General features: G+C 44.5%; 1 protein-coding gene and 2 non-coding genes across 3 annotated transcripts; 2 read left to right on the top strand and 1 right to left on the bottom strand.

The window, feature by feature from the left end:
• The first annotated feature begins 297 nt into the window (after positions 1 to 297).
• On the top strand, positions 298 to 10436 carry BTN1A1 (butyrophilin subfamily 1 member A1). The gene is made up of 8 exons (XM_023191664.3): positions 298 to 351; positions 1207 to 1341; positions 1568 to 1915; positions 4930 to 5211; positions 6677 to 6826; positions 7945 to 7965; positions 8055 to 8081; positions 8510 to 10436. Exons 2-8 carry the CDS (start codon positions 1263 to 1265, stop codon positions 9181 to 9183), a joined length of 1581 nt encoding a protein of 526 aa, XP_023047432.2. The 5' UTR covers positions 298 to 351; positions 1207 to 1262; the 3' UTR covers positions 9184 to 10436.
• An 8845-nt stretch (positions 10437 to 19281) lies between these two features.
• LOC111526001 lies at positions 19282 to 19389 on the bottom strand. Its single transcript, XR_002726257.1, has one exon. It is a non-coding gene; the product is annotated as a U6 spliceosomal RNA (small nuclear RNA).
• A 1699-nt stretch (positions 19390 to 21088) lies between these two features.
• Positions 21089 to 21171, top strand: TRNAL-CAG. Its single transcript has one exon. It is a non-coding gene; the product is annotated as a tRNA-Leu (tRNA).
• Positions 21172 to 21438: the final 267 nt, after the last annotated feature.

Below are 21438 nucleotides of genomic sequence, written 5' to 3'. Positions count from 1 at the left end.
AAGAACTGAGGCTTGGAAAGAGGAAATAATTGGCTGACACCCTCACATCTCATTTGTGTATTTCCTTGCCTCTCTTCTTTTTTTCTCTTTTCCCCCTTTCATTTGGTCCAGCTCATCAATGCATATCTTGATTTCTGAGCTGAAGACCACAAATCCAGTTTTCTGTCTCTCTGAAAAACTTTTCATATCCTTTTTTTTTCTCAAAATGCATATACCAGGCCACCTGGAGGCAGGCTTTCCTGAGAGCACCTCCCCCTTCCTTTTCCTGTTGGCTTTTAACTTTTGCCCTGGGGGCCACTTTCTCACTTGGTAGCAGTGGCCTCTTGTGCCTTTTTCTCCAAGATCACCCAGGTCAGTATGTGCCATTACTCTCAGTTCCCTGAAGGAGTGAGAAGCCAGGAGGGCATAGCATAGTTCTCTCTCTCCAGCTCTTTTCTCCTTGGTCCTAGGCCCTCTACTCTTCAAGCCCTTTTGCTTGCCTCAGCTCCTGCTTCCTGCGCCATCTCTTCCCATCTTTTCTGTCTTCTCCTCCAATTCATTTCCTTGAACTCCATTTCTGCCTTTATACCCTTATCTTTATTAACATTGCCAAAAGCAAATACCAAATTCTTGTATTTGAAAAAGACTGGCTGGGCGCTGTAATCCCAGCACTTTGGAAGACCAACGCAGGCGGATCACGAGGTCAGGAGTTCGAGGCCAGCCTGGCCAAGATGGTGAAACTCCGTCTCTACTAAAAATACAAAAAATAGCCGGGCATGGTGGTGTGCGCCTGTAGTCCCAGCTACTTGGGAGGCTGAGGTAGAAGAATTGCTTGAACCCCGGAGGCGGAGGTTGCATTGAGCCAAGATCATGCCACTGCACTCCAACCTGGGCAACAGAGCAAGACTCCATCTGAAGAAATAAAAAACAAAAAAGGAGACTTTTTTTTTTTAGTGCAGTGGTTCCAAGATTTGTTCATCGATGTGCAACCAACTAATGAGTGTTATGCCTCACAGTTCCCTTCTCCTAAGTTTTAGAGTTAGGGTGGTGGGTGGGAAGGTGATGATCACAGTGTAAACTAAAAATCCATACTGGGGATGGAGGCTGAAAGGAGGTTTCAGGGGCAAATGACCAGAACACTTCCTGCTGGAAAGAACTGTAGAGAGGATTTTAGAAAACGGAGGGTTGACAGAGCCGGTAGCTGTTTCCTGTCCATTCATCTCCTAGGCTGAAGCTCCTGAGGGACTCACATCAGTTATCTTGCTGCTCCAGAAAGGTGGGAGATGGCAGTTTTCCCAAACTCTGGCCTCCCCAGATGTCTGCTGACCCTCATTCTCCTCCAGCTGCCCAAACTGGATTCAGGTAGGTCTCTTTCTCTCTCTCTGGCCTGCATAGTTGAAATATCTCAATAAATGTGAAATAAACAATCCCACTTGGCTCTCCCTGGAGACCTCCACTAGATCCAGACAAACTCAGCTGTCAAAGGAGTAAGAGAGCGCGGGGCACTGCGCTTTGGCGGGAATCTGGTCCGTGGCTGTCCGCAGTTCCCATATCCACATCCCATCTCATCCCACTCGTTTTTCCACAGCTCCTTTTGACGTCATTGGACCCCCGGAGCCCATCCTGGCCGTTGTGGGTGAGGACGCCGAGCTGCCCTGTCGCCTGTCCCCGAACGCGAGCGCCGAGCACCTGGAGCTGCGCTGGTTCCGAAAGAAGGTTTCGCCGGCGGTGCTGGTGCACAGGGACGGGCGAGAGCAAGAAGCCGAGCAGATGCCCGAGTACCGCGGGCGGGCGACGCTTGTCCAGGACGGCATCGCCGAGGGGCGCGTGGCCTTGAGGATCCGCGGCGTCAGAGTCTCTGACGACGGGGAGTACACGTGCTTTTTCAGGGAGGATGGAAGTTACGAAGAAGCCCTGGTGCATCTGAAGGTAGCTGGTGAGTAGACGGGTTTTGACTTTCTCCGACGACTCCCCTGCTGTATGTACTTTAGTATGGATCAGCTACTTTGTAAACCATCAGATTCATTCTCAAAATCTCCTTTAGGTTGATGTCGCCGGGGAGGGACGACTATCTGGGCCGGAGGCGCTGTGGGGACGGGGGTAGGGGTAGCGGGTGGGGGACAGATAAAAGAATTTACCGAGACAGTTGTAAAGGCAGATTTACTTTTAAAAGTATAAAAACACTTTGCGAGGAGGCAAAGGGCAGGAGAGAAACTGACTGCCAGGAAACAAAGGCTTGCTGGAGAATTTATAGAATAGTTTTTATGCTGTCTGTTGAAGAGAGCTTTGTGCAGTATCTACAAGGCAAAGGTTGCAGTGAGCTAACTTGCAGGTGTTTGGTGACAGTTGGACACAGGAAGGACGACTGTGAGTTATTTGCACAGGAGGGCTGTGTACTGGACCTTGAAGAAAGGCAGACTTGTAGCTTATCTGCCTTATCTCTTTGCTTTCCCCTGATGAGGACTCCACAGCTAGAAGGTACTGAAGGTCCTACAGTAGATCAGTGAGAAAGGGTTTTGAGTTGAACATGGAGAGAGCAGTGCAATGTCTTTATTGTAGAACTTTATTTCAATTATCTCCAGCCCTTTTTCAATGATAGGGTAAGCATTTCTTCATGAAATAATTAAATATGTGTAAGAGTTATGTAACAGTCTTTTATACAAGTACAACATAATTTACTTCGAGTCCCTGAATTGTACATTTAAATTGTATTTTTCACCATTACACACCTTATGGCTGTGGTGAGCATACCACACACTTTAAGGCTGGCTTATGGATTAGTTTCTAAAGACTGACATCCTAAGATTAGAGAGCATGGCCATTTGTCACATTCCTGATTCATATAGAAAAGATTCTCTTCTTGTTCCCTTTTTTGTTTCAAGCCAGAACTCAAAGGGAAACAATAAAGAAAATAATAAGCTTTGAGGAGGAAAGTACGCATTGAGGTCTGACTTTTTCAATTCCTAGTGAATGACATCAAGCAAATGTCTTTCTGATTTTTACTGTAAAACTGAGGATGTTTTTATCTAAGATTATTTTTCAAGAATAAAATAGTCTGGGAGCAGTGGCCAACTCCTATAATCCCAGCTCTTTAGGAAGGAGAGGCAGGAGGATCTCGTGAGCCAAGAAGTTCAAGGTTACAGTGAGCTGATGCTTGCCACTGCATTCCTGCCTGGACAATAAAGTGAAACGCAGTAAAAAAAAAAAAAAAAAAAAAAAGGTGGGGTGTGGTGTCTCACACCTGTAATCCCAGCATTTGGGGAGGCCAAGGCGGGTGGATCACTTTTGATCAGGATATTCAAGACCAGCCTGGCCAACTTGGCGAAACCCCATCTCTACAAAAAAAAAAAAAAAAAAATTAGCTGGGACATACCTATAACCCCACCCACCAAAAAAAAACCTTGAACCTGGGAGGCAGAGGTTGCAGTAAGCGGAGATGGCCCCACTGCACTCCAGCCTGGGTAACAGAGTGAGACTCATCTCAAAAAAAAAAAAAAAAAGAATAAAATAAAATTAGACAATATATGAGAAATGACCTCGCCAATTCTAAAAACATTATAGATATATTAGATGCTACACTGTGCCTTAAACTGATCTAAAACATATAATATACAAACATTGCCTTTCACATATATATCATATATGCATGTATTATCTATATCTATATGCATATTATATATCTATATACATAGATATATATTCAAGTAAACATAAAGTTTGAAAAATACTTGGGTGAAATGTGGGTCCCTGCTTCACAACAGGGTCCCCCAGTGGCAGCATCATGTATAATTTAAATATTGACATTTTGTTTTTAGGGAAGAAGTATCTTAAAGGTTGATTATAAAAACCTAGAGATTTGATGGTATAAAACGTGTTACCTTTTATGAGTGGCAGACACTATTGAGAATCTGCTGAAAGTGGCAGCTCCTTCCATGAAAAGAATATACATTCTTGTATATGCACACATCCTTGGAATATGGATTTTAACCAGTGGTTGTGGAAATGTGTTGAAGAGCTCTTTTATGCAACTCAGTTTTTCTGTGCCATGTGGAATTAAAGAAAAAAATAGGTTGAACACACAAGTAAAGCAGCTTTATGTTTATATATAGCAGGCAACAATTATGTGAGGGAAGATGAAGTTGAGACCATTTAAGAAAATTTCTAAATCAACATCATAGATAAAGAAAGCTTAAATTGTCAACTATAATCTCAGGTCAAAGAATCTCCAATCCCCTACTCAAGGATATTCCTCTGTTCATCCCAATCCTAGTTCTCCTCCTCCCCACCAAAGCCTTCTCATAATGCTCTCAACCATAGAGCTATCAGCCAGCTCTGAGGCTTTCCACCTAGACCACTAACCCACCTCTGAGTTATTGGTCTTAGTGTTCCTGCTGGCTGGACAATCACCCCCAAGTCTGTCCACCAAACTGCTGCAAACATTTCAAAGGCTTGATCCCAACAAGGCATCCCTCTCTGATAAGGTATATGAAATTCATTTTATTGATACTTCAATTTCCTTTAAAAAAAAAAAAACTTTTTTAGAAACCACATTTCACTCTGTCACCCGGGCTGGAGTGCAGTGGTGCCATCACAGCTCACTGCAGCCTTGAACTCCTGAACTGAAGCAATCCTCCAACCTCAGCCTCCCAAGTAGCTAGGAATACAGGCAAGAACCACCATGCCCAAAGAGATGGAGTCTCATTATGTTGCCAAGGCTATTGATCTCCTGGACTCAAGCAATCCTGCCTCAGCCTCCCAAAGTGCTGATATTACAGACAGAAACCACTGTGCCTGGCCCTCAGTTTCCTTGTGTATTGAAATATGGAGATGAGTTCTTCCCACTACTAGTCCACTTGTGCCTTTCTCTCTCTCTCTCTCTCAAACTATGTACCTCTATGATTATAAGGCTCTCAAAAGGGGTCCACTAAAACATTAATTCTCTCTCCATAGCTCTGGGCTCTGACCCTCACATCAGTATGCAAGTTCAAGAAAATGGAGAAATCCAGCTCGAGTGCACCTCAGTGGGATGGTACCCAGAGCCCCAGGTGCAGTGGAGAACTTCCAAGGGAGAGAAGTTTCCATCTACATCAGAGTCCAGGAATCCTGATGAAGAAGGTTTGTTCACTGTGGCTGCTTCAGTGATCATCAGAGACACTTCCGTGAAAAATGTGTCCTGCTACATCCAGAATCTCCTTCTTGGCCAGGAGAAGGAAGTAGAAATATTCATACCAGGTTAGTGGAACCAATGCTGCTGGATTCCTATGTTGACACAGCTTCAGAGCCATACCACCTGGGACATCTGCCCAGATGTGACCTCCTGGCAGAGTTGTCTACTTTCCCCACCTAAGCTCTTGTCCACTGACTTAAAGGAACCCCGTCAACTTTATTAGAAGAGTTAAGATACTGAAGACATAAATCTACCTTGATCTCATATAAATTTCAGATTATTTATCTATTTAATTTTTGAGACAGTGTCTCACTCTGTTGCTCAGACTGAAGGACAGCAGCAGAATGATCTCAGCTCACTGCAATTTCCGCTTCCTAGGTTCAAGAGATTCTCCTGCCTCAGCTCCAGAACAGCTGGGATGACAAGTGCACACCACCATGCCCAACTAATTTTTTGTATTTTTAGCAAAGGCAGGGTTTCACCATGTCCCCCAGGTTGGTCTTGAACTTCTGGCCTCAAGCAATCCACCTGCCTTGGCCTCCCAAAGTGCTGGGATTATAGGTGTGAGTCATTGCACCCAGCGAAATTCCAGATTTTCCATTTTATGAGATCTAAGTGAGATAGAGAAGCTTTGTCCCTGGAGACCTTCCTGATCCAGAGCCTTCTCACCTCAAGTAAACAAAAAGACTAAGTTGGCCGGGCACGGTGGCTCATGCTGGTAATCCCAGCACTTTGGGAGGCCGACACGGGGGGAGACCATGAGGTCAAGAGATCGATACCATCCTGACTAACACGGTGAAAACCCGCTTCTACTAAAAATACAAAAAAATTAGCCAGGCATGGTGGCGAGTGCCTGTAGTCCCAGCTACTCAGGAGACTGAGGCAGGAGAATGGCGTGAACCTGGGAGGCAGAGCTTGCAGTGAGCTGAGATTGCGCCACTGCACTCCAGCCTGGGCGACAGAACGAGACTCTGTCTCAAAAAAAAAGACTAAGTTTTTTTTCTACTTTTGCCATTTCCACCCATACCCACTTCTCCCTCCCATCCCGTGCTAGAGCTCTGTCTAGGTTTCCAGGGTCCTCAGGGAAGCAAATCCTCTCATTATTCCCCAGATACTGTCTCTGGTTCAGGCAGGAACTTTCCTAATTCTTTGGTCAATGAGTCCCATTCTGTTACATATAGAGGCACATTTCCCTTTCCTTATTTACCTCCTTCATCCTCTTGGCTCCCATTGTGCACTGATAGTTAAGGAGGAATTTCCATAACGACATGAATTTGTCCATTATATTTATTATTTCACAGGTCCTGTCCTCAAATTACTCTTCATTTCTCTCTTTCTCTGCTGACTCCTGCTTGAAGTCAATTTTTTTCTGAAAATTTTAGAGTGGCATTGGAGTGACTATTTTTTTGCTATATGAGGGAGGAGAGTGGTCCAGGCCATCACCTCTTCTACCCTTCTTTGGAATCTGGAGAAAAGCCAGACTTGCTCAGCATTTCTCAACTAATGTCCTTCTTGGGGATTTTGTTTTAGCTTCCTCCCTCCCAAGGCTGACTCCTTGGATAGTGGCTGTGGCTGTCATCCTGATGGTTCTAGGACTTCTCACCATTGGGTCCATATTTTTCACTTGGAGACTATACAACGAAAGATCCAAAGAGAGGAGGAATGAATTCAGCTCTAAAGGTACATCATAGAATCCACAAGGGCTACGTGTCAGGAGTGCTTCAGAGGCAGGCTGGATCCAAGTCCTTTAGAATGACTTCCTTTAGGATGACAGGAAGATATTTGAGGCCGGGCATGGTGGCTCACACCTATAATCCCAGCAGTTTTGGAGGCCGAGGCAGGTGGATCACCTGAGGTCAGGAGTTAGAGATCAGCCTGGCCAACATGGCAAAACTCCATCTCGACTAAAAATACAAAAATTAGCCAGGCTTGGTGGTGGGTGCCTGTAATCCCAGCTACTTGGGAGGCTGAGGCAGGAGAATTGCTTGAACCTGGGAGGCGGAGGTTGCAGTAAGCCAAGATCGTGCCATTGCACTCTAGCCTGAGCAACAGAGTAAGACTCCATCTCAAAAAAAGAAGAAGATATTTGATTCTAGAATTCTGAAAATTGGAAGGAATCATAAGGCTCCTGAAGTCACAGATGCCAATATGAAGAAGCACAGAAGTTTGGGGCATAGGCAGAGTCTAATCAAGATATCAGGCCTGATGTTTACTCACTACCCACCCTCAGACCCTACTCCCACTTTTAACTCAATTACCCAGTACCAATCTTATTATTAAAGATCTGAAGCCGGGAGCAGTGGCTCATGCCTGTAATCTTAGCACTTCAGGAGGCCGAGGTGGGTGGATCACATGAGGTCAGGAGTTCAAGACCAGACTGGACAACATGGTGAAACCCCGTCTCTACTAAAAATACAAAATTTAGCCAGGATGGTGGCGGACACCTGTAGTCCCATCTACTCAGGAGGCTGAGGCGGCAGAATTGCTTAACCCTGGGAGGTGGAGGTTACAGTGAGCTGAGATTGCACCACTGCACTCCAGACTGGGTGACAGAATGAGATTCTATCTAAAAAGAAAAAAAAAAAATCTGGTCCCAAGCCAGTTCCAATATGTAGGAACTTCCTGCATCTTTCTTCAAAAACAAAGCAAAACAAAATCCTTGTTCTTGATTTATTGGCAATGCTTCAATATTCAAGTAGTCATGAATTAAACAGTTCCTCCTTTGTGTGTTTCCCACACGAGTTTTGTCCCCTCCTTTACATCCACTATACATTGAGGTATTTTTGTTTGTTTTCCAGAGAGACTCCTGGAAGAACTCAGTAAGTTCTGTATTCTTGTTATTTCACCCACACAGTTTTCTCTCTCTATTATATAACCTGTCAATGACTATATTTCTCTTTTGTTGCAGAATGGAGAAAGGCTACATTGCATGCAGGTCAGTGGCTCTGAACTTCTCTAGGGCTCTGAGGCTCTATCCCCTGGGAATTCAAAGTGCTATGATACTTGGAAATGAAAACACTAACACACTTTAGTGATGAGGACAGGAAGGAAACCAGTGATGACAAATGGCCTCAACAGTTTCTATGAGGCACACAGAGAACCCTCGGAAGATGGCCAGGAGACAAGCCCCTTCCAGCAGAGTCCCATTAGGCCCTAGGCACAGTCAGCTCTTACATCACCCTCTGGCTGCTGGTAAGGGGGGATCCTGTGGTGAATGGAGGCCCATGAGCAGGCCAAACATCTCCCCACCTCCAGGAGACCTGTCAACTCCTACAACAGTGCTCTGTTTCTTAGGAGAAGGAAAGACAGTCCTGCAACCTGTAATCTTCACTGATGTCAGATCTGCTGTTTCTTTCTCTCCAGTTGATGTGACTCTGGACCCAGACACAGCTCATCCCCACCTCTTTCTTTATGAGGATTCAAAATCTGTTCGACTGGAAGATTCACGTCAGAAACTGCCTGAGAAACCAGAGAGATTTGACTCCTGGCCCTGTGTGTTGGGCCGTGAGACCTTCACCTCAGGAAGGCATTACTGGGAGGTGGAGGTGGGAGACAGGACCGACTGGGCAATCGGTGTGTGTAGGGAGAATGTGATGAAGAAAGGATTCGACCCCATGACTCCTGAGAATGGGTTCTGGGCTGTAGAGTTGTATGGAAATGGGTACTGGGCCCTCACTCCTCTCCGGACCCCTCTCCCATTGGCAGGACCCCCACGCCGGGTTGGGATTTTCCTAGACTATGAATCAGGAGACATCTCCTTCTACAACATGAATGATGGATCTCATATCTATACTTTCTCCAACGTCTCTTTCTCTGGCCCCCTCCGGCCCTTCTTTTGCCTATGGTCCTGTGGTAAAAAGCCCCTGACCATCTGCCCAATTGCTGATGGGTCTGAGGGGGTCACAGTCATTGCTAATGCCCAGGACCTTTCTAAGGAGATCCCATTGTCCCCCATAGGGGAAGACTCTGCCTCTGCAGATGCAGACACACTCCATTCTAAGCTAATCCCTACCCAAACCAGCCAAGGGGCACCTTAAGGAATATCCCAGCTCATCTGTTTTCCTTTCCTCTAACCCCTCTCCTCCATAGCCTTCTGAGGCTTCACCAGCCAGCTTCACCCAGCCTGTTTCTTCCTGTTGGGTGGCAATTAATCAATCCTGTGAAGGTTGCATTACTGCTGCTAGAGAGGGTGGGGATCGCACCTTCCAAATCTGTTTCTGTACCAATATTTGGGGGATGGAGGGGTGACTCAAACTGCTTCTTGTGTTCTCCTAATCCCTTAAGACTAGAACCTATAGGAAACTACTTGGAGCAAACTCAAAAGGACAGATTAGGGATCGAGATCGGGTCAGGTTAGCAAGGGGTTGTGGTTGAAATGTCTTGGTATCCAGGATAAGGGTATGTGGAAAAACAGGCTTTAGGCAAGTGGAAAATTCAAAATGTGCTGCGAAAGGACAATCTCAGGCTGAAATCCCATAAAGGAACTTGGAGGAAACATTATGATGGAGGGAAGTGAGGTGAACCCAGGCACATGATGAACACCTGGCTCACCCGTAGAGTTTTCACAGCCTATATCTCAAATTTTCTAAGCCATGTCCTATAGGATAGAGGAGACTGGCCCCACTTCTATGGGTGCTGAGCTCTGGAAAAGGGGGAGCAGAGAAGAACTGAGATGAGCAGGGATGAAGAGTCAGGCAGAAAGTGTGATAGAGGAGAGAATTTTTGACAAAACTCGAAAGTTGTTTGCACCACTGTCCTTTGTGCCCTATTCTTTTCTCTGCGCCCTCCTGTTTCTCCCTTGCCTGGAGGTCATTCCACCCTCAGTATGTTGACTCCACAAGTTTCCAGTTGTCCTCTTCTTTTTGTTATAGCATCTCTCCATTTCAAAGACATTCCTAGAAATCATCCTTCGGTGATATCATTACTTGATCAGCCACCATCTCAACCTTATGTCACCTCAGCCCTCATCTCAATGCCCAAACCTCTTACGCACACCCTCGGTTAGCCTTAACTGCCTCCATTTCCACACTGTGCACTTTTCACTGTTTCTCTGCCCAGCTTTCCTACACGCTGCCTCTCCTTGGGGTCCCCTGAATGCCGCATTATTGTGTTCAGCACAGCTGGACTGACTGCACCTATGTATTTGCCCCTGAGCACTTTCCTGTATACATGTGGCTTGTCTTGCCAATGAACTCTGGCTTACACCTTCCATTTCTATTGTATTCTCCATTTTCCAGGATAGATGTTGCTCATTGTCTTTACCTAATAAATAAATTTGTCTGATTGCTGACAGCAGCCTCTTAACCTTTCTTCATGTGAACTGAAACAAAATAAAACATAGGGAAAGAAACTTGCATGGGAATGCAGCTGTCCAAAGCTTTGTCATTGTATGTGGTCTAAGACTCATCTCTAGGCCTGATGGCAGTGGGCTCACCAGGGCAGGTACACATAGGGGCTGATGCCTCATGAGGGAACAACTACTTACCAGTGGTCTTCAAGCAGGAATACAGAATCTCAACTCAGGAACAATTTTGTGTTAGTCCATTCTCATATTTCTGTAAAGAAATACCTGAAACTGGGTAATTTATAAAGATAAGAAGTTTAGGCTGGGCACGGTGGCTCACGCCTGTAATCCCAGCACTTTGGGAGGCCGAGACGGGTGGATCACGAGGTCAGGAGTTTGAGACTAGCCTGACAAACGTGGTGAAACCCCACCTCTACTAAAAATACAAAAATTAGCCAGGTGTGGTGGCAGGCACCCATAATCCAAGCTACTCAGAAGGCTGAGGCAGGAGAATCACTTGAACCCGGGACGCAGAGGTTGCAATGAGCTGAGATCGTACCATTGCACTACAGCCTGGGTGACACAGCAAGACTCCGTCTCAGAAAAAAAAAAAAAAGATAAGAAGTTTAATTGGTTCATAGTTCTGTAGGCATGACAACTTCTGCTCAGCTTCTGGGGCGGCCTCAGGAAATTTACAATCATGGCAGAAGGCAAAGGGGAAGCAGGCAAGTCTTAATGACCGTGGCAGAAGGAAGACAGCAGCAGGGATAGGGGAAGAGGTTGGGGGAGCAGGGGATGTGTTACACAAGCAGATCTCATAATTAGTCACTCATTCACTATCACAAAACTAGCACTGGCTGGGCACGGTGGCTCACGCCTGTAATCCCAGCACTTTAGGAGGCCGAGGTGGGCAGATCACCTGAGGTCAGGAGCTCAAGACCAGCCTGGCTAATATGGTGAAACCCCGTCTCTACTAAAAATACCAAAAAAATTAGGCAGTCGTGGTGGCATATGTCTGTAGTCCCACCTACTCGGGAGACTGAGGCAGGAGAATTGGTTGAACCTGGGAGGCAGAGGTTGCAGTGAGCCGAGATCATGCCACTCACTTCACTCCAGCCTGGGCGACAGAGAGAGACTCCATATCCAAAAAAAAAAGAAAGAAAAAAAGAAAAAGAAAAAAATATAGCACTGAGGGGATGGTGCTAAACCACTCATAAGAAACTGCCCCCATTATCTAATTACCTCCCAACGGGCCACACCTCCAACATTAGGGATTACAGTTGAACATGGAATTTGGGTGGGGACACAGATCCAAACTATACCAAATAATTTCCAAAGATCACCCACCCCATTTTTCTTCCTTTAATTCCAAGGCCTTACCATTAAAGATTTCCCAAACATTTTCTCCTCTTGGAAAAGTACTGTTAATTTAAAGAGCTGGCTTCACTTATCTATATCATCGATCAGTTTACCTTTACAGTAGTAGAAATGGAGTCACCACCCAAACAGGGGCAGTGGGTAGGTAGCCACTGGCATTGTGACCCTTTGGATAGCTGAACACCTGGAGTTTCCTAGTGGGCGGTGTGTGCACAGAGAAGGCTTGGGAGCTGCATGCCCCTCCCCACACACCTTGCCCTATACATATTTTCCATCTAGCTGTTCATCTGTATACTTTGCAATATCCGTTATAATAAATCAGTAAACATGTATTTGCAGGATAGGTTGAATAAAATCAAGAGTAAACTCTATTGAAGGAAGGAGGAGGATTAGTAGCATCAGTCCCTGGATTTAAAAGGGATGTTTGCATGAAACTGGGATTCCAAGAAGAAGAAAGAGAAGACTAAAAAAGGAACTAAAAGAAATTGCTCGATCTATTTATAATACATTATGATGCATCATGAAAGTAAATACCACTCTAATACTTTCAGGATATATTATAATCCTCCCTGCACTTACTTGCTTAAATCCAACACCTATTTCTGCAATATTAAAATCCTCCAAAGCATTCTATTTGTTTTAGGAGCAAGTAAGCAGTGGAGAAGCTGTGAGCCTGCATTGCATTCTAGTGTGGGCCACAGAGAAGAGGACTCTCAAGTTGAAGAATGGATGGTATTAGCCAGAAAGAGGAAAATGGGCTTGTTTCTGGAGCTGAGGGAAGAGAAAAGGGGATCAAATGGGAATTCACTTGGGGTTATGTATTACATTCAAGTGTGTATTTGGATACAAGCCTTTACCTCAACACCTTCCTTATCCCCATTCTGAATAGATTTCACGCCAAAGTAAAAACAAAACCAATTCATAATCATTCTATTAAAAATAGTAAATATTTAAGAACCACAGGCAGTAGCTTTACTGATTTAATGTGTAATGTATATCCTGAAATGTATCTCTAAACCTCACCCAGAATAGATGGACTGCCGCAGAAATCCCCCTCTGAGAGTAGGGAAAAAGAACAGTCACAGATTATAATCAGCTCTATGACTCCTCTTTCCTTTTTCCCCATGACCTTCCAGGAAAACGGTCACTGGGCACAGTATTGAGCTTGTGGTAGATTCTTAGGAGATACCATGTCCTCCTTCCTTTTTCCCTCCAGCTCCAGCCAGACACACCCCTTAGAAAGAATTTATGTGGGCCAGGCGCAGTGGCTCACAACTGTAATCCCAGCACTTTGGGGAGGCCAAGGTGGGCGGATCGCTTGAGGCCAGGAGTTATGAGGCCAGCCTGGTCAACATGGCAAAACCCTGTCTATACTAAAAATATAAAAATTAGCCAGGCATGGTGACACACGCCTGTAGTCCCATCTATTCGGAAGGCTGGGGTTGGGGGATGGCTTGAGCCTGGGAAGCAGAGGTCACAGTGAGCCAACATCATTCCACTGCACTCCAGCCTGGGGGACAGAGCCAGACACTGCCTCAAAAACAAATTAATTAATTAATCAATTAAATAATTTATGTGCTAGAGCTAAGAACCTGCCTTTGGCTCCCTGTCCTGGTGGCACCAGCTATAAGAACTGTGCCCCAGAGATAAGGAAATTATCAGTCTCAGTATGTCTGGCCTTATTTCCCAATCTTCTAAAAGACAAGAAATGCTGCATCGCCAATGCTTTACCAAAGCCTGTGTTAGTCACCCAGGCAAAGTAGGTGACACTATGATTTCAAAAGCACTGAAACTAACTGAAGTATTTGCTAATGTCTGATATTTTTAAATCTAGAAACAAACACCTTTCTACCCTACAACTAAAAGTCATACTAAAAATGCACATACCCCTAAAATAATAACAGCTGACTTTATTTCACACTGCCAAATGCCAGCTCTGGTAGTCACATGTTTCTGGAAGCCTGCCTCTATTTAACAGAGACTATGAGGTAACTAAACCCAGACATTCAGATTGTGAGAAAAATAACTGAACTACTTCCCTATTCCCTAATCAATAGCAGCTCTTCCATGCCATTCCTCCACACATCTTGAGTCATGTCTCTTCTGCCTACAGACGGCACTCATATTTCCTCAACTACCCCTCTTGCAATAGTCTTTGACAGTCTACTCCCAACTACATACACATTTACTCTTGCTCTCATCGTATTATTTTAAAATGGAAATAACTCATTTTCCTGAAAATACATGAAAATGTATTTTACAAAGTAAAAATGGTCCGAAATCTCATCACTCAAATATGACCAATGCCAATATTTGGGTTTATCCTTTCATTTAAAACATATATATACACACACACACACATACACACACACATATATAATATATACACACATATATTACATATTATATATAATATATATTATATATTATAATCTATTATATATTTTACATATATTATATATATATGTGGTGCCAAGAGCTTCCAAGGAAAGGTCAGATGAGCAACAATTATCCATCATAAAAGACTGGCTGACCATGGAGGAGAGCGCTGCATAGGGATTCCATGCATACTTTAAAGCATCGCTACTCATGCTGATTCTGGACTGGCTTGTTAGAACCACAAAACCTTAGGTCCCACTGAGACCTCCTGAATCAGAAACTGCATTTAACAACATGGTGATTCATGTGCACTTTATTGTTTGAGAACGGACTACATGTGTGCTTCAAAATATTATGCATCTACTCGGTATTGAAGATCTTAGTTGAAGTAACAAGAGTCTTTCTAGAGGAATATCTCGCTGGGTGCAGTGGCTCATGCCTGTAATCCCAGCACTTTGGGAGGCTGAGACAGTGGATCACCTGAGGTCAGGAGTTTGAGACCAGCCTGGCCAACATGGCGAAATCCCGTCTCTACTAAAATTACAAAAATTAACCCAGTGTGGTGGCCCACGCCTGTGGCGCCAGCTACTCGGGAGGCTAAGGCAGGAGAATCGCTTGAACCTAGGTAGCAGTGAGCCAAGATTGCACCATTGCACTCCAGCTTGGGTGACAGAGCGAGACTCTGTCTCAAGAAAAAAAAAAAAAGAAAGAAAGAAAGAGAAATATCTCCAAATTTTGATAATTGTGCAAAATGCATTTATGTAGTGACTGAATATGCATACTCATAGTATTAACAGTAACAAAGTACTTATTATGCATCAGGTCCTATATTTTGCATGCTGTAATTCCTGCCATTTTTCAGACCCCTAGGAGGTAGGTAGGTATCAGTGCAGTTTCCATTTTACAAATAAAGAGTCTGGGGAGCAGAGAGATAAAATGGCTTCTATCACCTGCTGGAGAGTAAGCAGAGATGAGATTTGACTCCAGGCCATCTGACTCCAGGGTCCATGCTGTTGGTTATGTACAAAGTACACTGTCCAGAAAATGACTTTCAAGCAATCCTATAAGCTGAGCAAATCTTGTGTTAGTTTACAAAGCAGTATACAACTTAGAACCAGTAGGAGGTAAGAAAGTTAACATAACATCAAGCCACTGCCACAGAAAGACCTTGTGCTGGACTATACAAGAATTTGGTCTCATGTTCTTCTAAGAGAGAGAGGTGAAGGCAGCCACCAGTTCCATTCAAACAGCAAAACAGCAGTGGAAGATAATCAAGTGTCAGGACAGTGGCTTTGGATTGTAATAACCACAGTGAGACACTGTTACATTGTTGTAGTTGTTGAATTGTAGTTCTGACGAGTTTATTGTTGTTTAAAGCCTTTTAATCCTTTCAAGAGCCGCTGAAGACTGAATTTTTCTCTAGGTCTGCAGCATTAACTCTCACCTATTGGCTCACTACTCCTGCATCGACGACTCTGGCCCCAACGTGGTTTCCCAATGGCCTTACTTATTCTTCTGCCTCTTGAACATCTTCTCTGTGATAAATAATAGGTACCTCAAATTTAAGGGAACTAAAGTACAACTCTAGATTCTCTCTGACCAATTTACACCTTACTTAATCTTTTCCACTCCATTAATGACTCTAATTGTCATCCATTTTCTCGAGCCAAAAATATAGGTATAAGCACTAATTCCTCTTTTTATCTCATTTTCCACCTCCAAACGCCTAGTAAGTCCTGTCAGCTCTGCCTTCAAAACATATCCTTGACATGAGCACTTCTTTCCTTCTTTACCACTAGCTCCCTAAGCCATCATCACTTCTTACCTGGATTTTTTATATAGCACCTGCTTCAACCCTTGCCTCTATGGTCAGTTACCCACAAAGACCAGAGTATTGTTTGGTTTGGTTTGGTTTTGAAATAGAGACTCACAGTCAGGTGTGGTGGCTCACACCTGAAATCCCAGCACTTTGGAAGGCCAAGGCAGGTGGATCATGAGGTCAAGAGATCGAGACCATCCTGCTCAATATGGTGAAACCCCATCTTTACAAAAAATACAAAAATTAGCTGGGTGTGGTGGCGTGTGCCTGTAGTCCCAGCTACTCTGAAGGCTGAGGCAGGAGAATTGCTTGAACCAGGGAGGCAGAGGTTGGAGTGAGCCGAGATCGTGCCACTGCACTCCAGCCTGACAACAGAGCAAGACTCCATCTCAAAAAAATAAAAGGAAAAGAAAAGACAAAAGAAATAGAGTCTCACTCTGTGGCCCAGGCTGGGTATTTTTTGTTTGTTTGTTTGTTTTAGAGACAGGATCTCCCTGTGTTGCCCAGGATGGTCTTGAATTCCTGAGCTCAAGCAATCTGTCCTCCTCCACCTTCCAAAGTGCTGGGATTACAGGCATGAGCCACTGTGCCACGCCCAGAGTATTGTTTTCAAAGACAAATCAGATTATGTTATTAAAATTCTCCAATGGCTTCCCAATGCAGCCTCAGGATTAAATTCAGGCCCTACTAACACCATCTGGTCCTTGGCTATATCTGCAGTTTCATCTCTTTCATTTACTTATTCCTCTTCTCCAGACACAGAAGCCTTTTGTTGCTCCTTCATTCTCTCCCCATGCTCTTTGCCCTTGCTGTGCCCTCTGTGTGTCCCCTGGATATGTGTGATATGTGTTTGTCTTGCCCCCCATTTCATTCAGGTTTCTGTTCAAATGATGTCTCTAACCACCCTCTGTAAAATAGCACCCGCCTCCCATTTTTCTACTTTCTGACCCGTCACCCTGCACTACTTTTCTTTTGGGAAAACTCCTGCACAATTACTAATTCTCTTAAAAGTACTTATTAATACTTGAAACTATATGCATTTTTTTAATAGTCTTTCTTCATCACAGAGGCAAGAATCCACAAAAGCAGGGATTTCATTTTGTTTGTAAATCAAGTACCTGGCACATATTAGTTGCTTAATAAATATCAACCGACAGATTAAGTCATGATTATGCTCAAAGTTCAAAGAAGTTTGAAACTGACCTGGAGGTCAGGGATAGTATGGTTAAACTACACGAGAGAGATGGCTGCTGGATGTTTTCAAACACACGTGGGGACAGACCAAACCCTGCCTACCAAGTAGGCTTTTATTGACTCAGCCTCTTTGGGATTTAGCAAATAATGTATTTTAATGTTGGACATACTTAAACTAAAAAGTCATTCATGGTTTATCTGACATTCTAATTTAACTATGTATCCTGTATTTCATCTAGTAATCTTATTTGAGGGCCCTGAGCCCTTATACCCTCTGGCTGAGTAAATCCCATGCTTCACCAGAAAACAGCTTACCTCAAGAAATTTGTATGAACACTCACTCTCTATCCTCTTCTTATCTTTCACCTAATTTTCAATTTTGTGTCTTATGATTTAGTTTTTCAATTGTTAATTTTGTTTGTTCTCACTATTCTTTAAGATTACTGTAGTAGATGGTTGTACAAATACACCTGGGCCCTAACCTTGTAGTACCCTCTGCCTACACTGCCTTTGGTTTGGGCCCTGTGACTTGCTTTGGGTAATGTGAGGCAGGCAGAAGTTCAATAAGAACGTGCACACTGGGGCATAACCTCTGGGAACTGCTTTCCCATCACATCTAGCCTCCTTGGGAATGAAAGACTTCATAAAAAGAGAGGCTTGGCATCTTGGCTGAATGGCGGGCATAAATGAGCCTAGGCAAAGCCAGCCAGAGCTGGGGGTGGGGGGATGGGGGTGGGAGGTGGGAGGAAGTTTCATTCTTGTTGTCAAGGCTGGGGTGCAATGGCAGTCTCGGCTCACTGCAACCTCTGCCTTCCAGGTTGAAGCGATTCTCCTGCCTCAGCCTCCCAAGTAGCTGGGATTACAGGTACGGGTCACCTCACCTAGCTATTTTTGTATTTTTAGTAGAGATGGGGTTGAAACCCCCACTTGTTGGCCAGGTTAGTCTTGAACTCCTGACCTCAAGTGATCCGCCCGCCTTGGCCTCCCATAGTGCTGGGATTACAGGCGTGAAGCTACCACGTCTGGCCTTAGTTTTGCTTTCTATATTTTTAACCATTGATTTATTTGAGATGGAATTTTACTCTTGTTGCCCAGGCTGGAGTGCAATGGCACGATCTCAGCTCACTGCAACCTCCGCCTCCCGGGTTCAAGGGATTCTCCTACCTCAGCCTCCCAAGTAGCTGGGATTACAAGCATGTGCCACCACGCCTGGCTAATTTTTTTTTTTTTTTTTTTTTTTTTTTGTTCCTGTATTTTTAGTTGAGATGGGTTTTCACCATGCTGGCTTCACTTGTCTCGAAGTCCTGACTTCACGTTATCCACCCGCCTCAGCCTCCCAAAATGGTGGGATTACAGGTGTGAGCCACTGTGCCCGGACATTTTCAACCTTTTATAAAACTATCTAGCCAGGGCAACATAATAACAAAAAAACAAAAACAGCCAGGCCAGCTGATGTGTGCCTGTAGTCCTAGCTACTGTAAATCCTTGCTCCTGTACTCCTCCTTGGGGAGTTCGAGGCTACAGTGAGCCAGGATCATGCTGCTGCTCTCTAGTGTGGGCAACAGAGCCAGATCCCATCTCAAAAAATACATATATTGTTTCTAAATTGGACTTTTCCTCTCCCACTTCTCTTTCTTTAGAGGGCGATTCTAATTTTCATTGAGGAACTAAGCTGGGATTTCTTATGAGGCCTAGAGACTGCAGTTAAAATAACTACTTTATTAGAGGACTCAGCTTCTCTATTTTATTATTTTTTAAATTTTTTATTCTTTTTGTAAAAAATGGAATGCTTTAGTCGGGCACGGTGGCTCACGCCTGTCATCCCAGCCCTTTGGGAGACTTGAGGAGAATGGATCGCCTGAGGTCAGGAGTTCAAGATCAACCTGGCCAACATGGTGAAACCCCATCTCTACTAAAAATACAAAAATTAGCCGGGTATGGCAGCGGGCGCCTTTAATCTCAGCTCCTCGGGAGGCTGAGGCAGGAGAGTCGTTTGAACCCGGGAGGCGGAGGTTGCAGTGAGCCAAGATCGCACCACTGCACTCCAGCCTGGGCGACAAGAGCGAGACTTTGTCTCAAAAAAAAAAAAAAGAATGCTTCACAAATTTGCCTGTCATCCTTGTGGAAAGGCCATGCTAATCTTCTCTGCATTGTTCCAAGTTTAGTGTAAGTGCTTGCCGAAGGGAGCACAGCTCTATCCATTTTATTTCATGTTTCTTGGGCTCACTGCTCCATTATAGTGTAAGCCCTTCGATGGTGGAGCTTCTTCTGTTTACTGTTGGATCACCAGCACCTAGAACTCTGCCTGGCACATAGTGGGTACCCAATAAATATTTCCTGTATGTTGGATGAATGAATTGCCTCTCTCCTCTCTTGTCTCCAAAGTTGGTATCCACCAGTATACTACCCTGTGAAAAGAGCAGAGGTGACTGCATTTTAGAGGCCTTGCAGAGGACTTATTAAACACTTACTGTGGGATTCTATCCCCATAACTTCTTAATTTGCTTATTTATACTTTTAAAATCAACAAATAAAGATATATATATATATATTTATGATGTACAAAATGATGTTCTATGTGTACATTGTGGGAAGGCTAAATCAAGCTAATTAACATATCCATTACATCACATACTTATCTTTTTCTTTTTGTGGCGAGAACACTTAAAATCCACTCTCTTAGCAATTTTCAAGTATTCAATAACGTTGTTATTAACTGTAGTCACCATGTTGGACATAGCACAACTTCTGAATTGGTAGGCCTAGGAAGAACAGAATTTGTCTCTAATTGATTCCCTGGAGATGGGAATTTAATGCTTAATTTAAGGGATTAAGCATTGTATTCTATCAATTGAACTCACGATGAAACTATTATAGGTGTCTAAGAAAGCTGTTTCTAATGTCCACAGAAGCAAAATGACTTATCTAAGATTCTCCAGGTAGTTAGTGACCAGTTCTGGTGCTGTCTGAAATTGGTATTCAGGTCCCCTGACTTCCAGTCAGTGATATTCCGACCCATGGCATCCTGACTGCTAACCCTCGCTAACAACATTTGAAGTAGGTCACCTCTGACCTTTGTTTATGTTTAGAAAAGTTGTTGTGCTAGAGGACTTCTATCAAGTACCCGCTGCGCCGGGTTTAGTAAAATACATAAGCTACACCCCATTTTTGTTGCTGTTGTTTTTGCTTTTGCGTTTTAAAGTTTTCATTACAGTATAACATCCACACCGAAAAGTACACAAATCCTCCATAAACTCCTACCGAGAGGCAAGACAAGCCAGCCTACCCACGCTCCCCGCCCCCTCCACCCGCCTTGCCAACGTGCTGGGAGATTTGCAGCAGAACGCAAAGGAGAGGGATCAGCGAGCACCTTGTTCCAGCAAAAAGCTGGAGTAAGCCTAAAACTTCCTGGGAGTTAAGTGTAAATTTAAGCCAGGTAGTCCAGCAATGTCGAGTTCAACAGGATTGCCATTATTTTAACTAGAATTCAGGGAGAGTAGGGCGCGATCGCGCGATCGCAGTCTTCCGCTGTAGTCACTCGGCCCTGAGCTTGCTCACGCCCGCGCCTCGCTCCGCCCCGCCCAGCTGCTCCCCGCCCCGCCCGCCGCCCCCGTCCCCGCGCAGCCTGCGAGCGACTCGGCGTTCTCTCGGGAGGCGCCGCTCTGTGGCCCCGACAACCTGTCCTATGCAGTGCTTCAGCTCCGGGTCGCCGTCCGAGGCAGTTCGTGGAGTGGCGGCTTACCTTTTAACCCAGCAATGCCCATATCTTGAGAAAAAGAGAAACAAGGGGGTGGGCGGGGGTCGGGACTGAGGGAGCCGGTGGAGGGGGAAACGAATAGCGTTTAGATAGAGACAGAAGTGAGTTCTGAGCAGCAAGGTTAGTAAGCCAGTCAGGATGGCCGAGCGGTCTAAGGCGCTGCGTTCAGGTCGCAGTCTCCCCTGGAGGCGTGGGTTCGAATCCCACTCCTGACAACTAAATACTTTTAGTATTTACACACAAATCGAGTTTAAGTTTACGCTGTTTTCTCGAGTATAAGTTTACACTACGTTTTCCTACCTGCTCTTTTAAAAAATAACTTTTCCGAGTTCCGGAATAAAAGCACTCTGTTTTTATTAGCCACTCCAAGGACAGCAAAAAGTACTCTGTACTCAGAAAATAATTTCAGAACCTACTGGTGTTTTGAAATCGCACCTCCTTTCCCTGTTTCTCCTCTGTCTCTAGTTGTCTTTCCCTCTCCC

This window comes from Piliocolobus tephrosceles, chromosome 5, assembly GCF_002776525.5.
Source record: "Piliocolobus tephrosceles isolate RC106 chromosome 5, ASM277652v3, whole genome shotgun sequence".
In the NCBI taxonomy this organism is placed as follows: domain Eukaryota; kingdom Metazoa; phylum Chordata; class Mammalia; order Primates; family Cercopithecidae; genus Piliocolobus; species Piliocolobus tephrosceles.
This window is presented reverse-complemented; position numbering and strand designations above follow the sequence as displayed.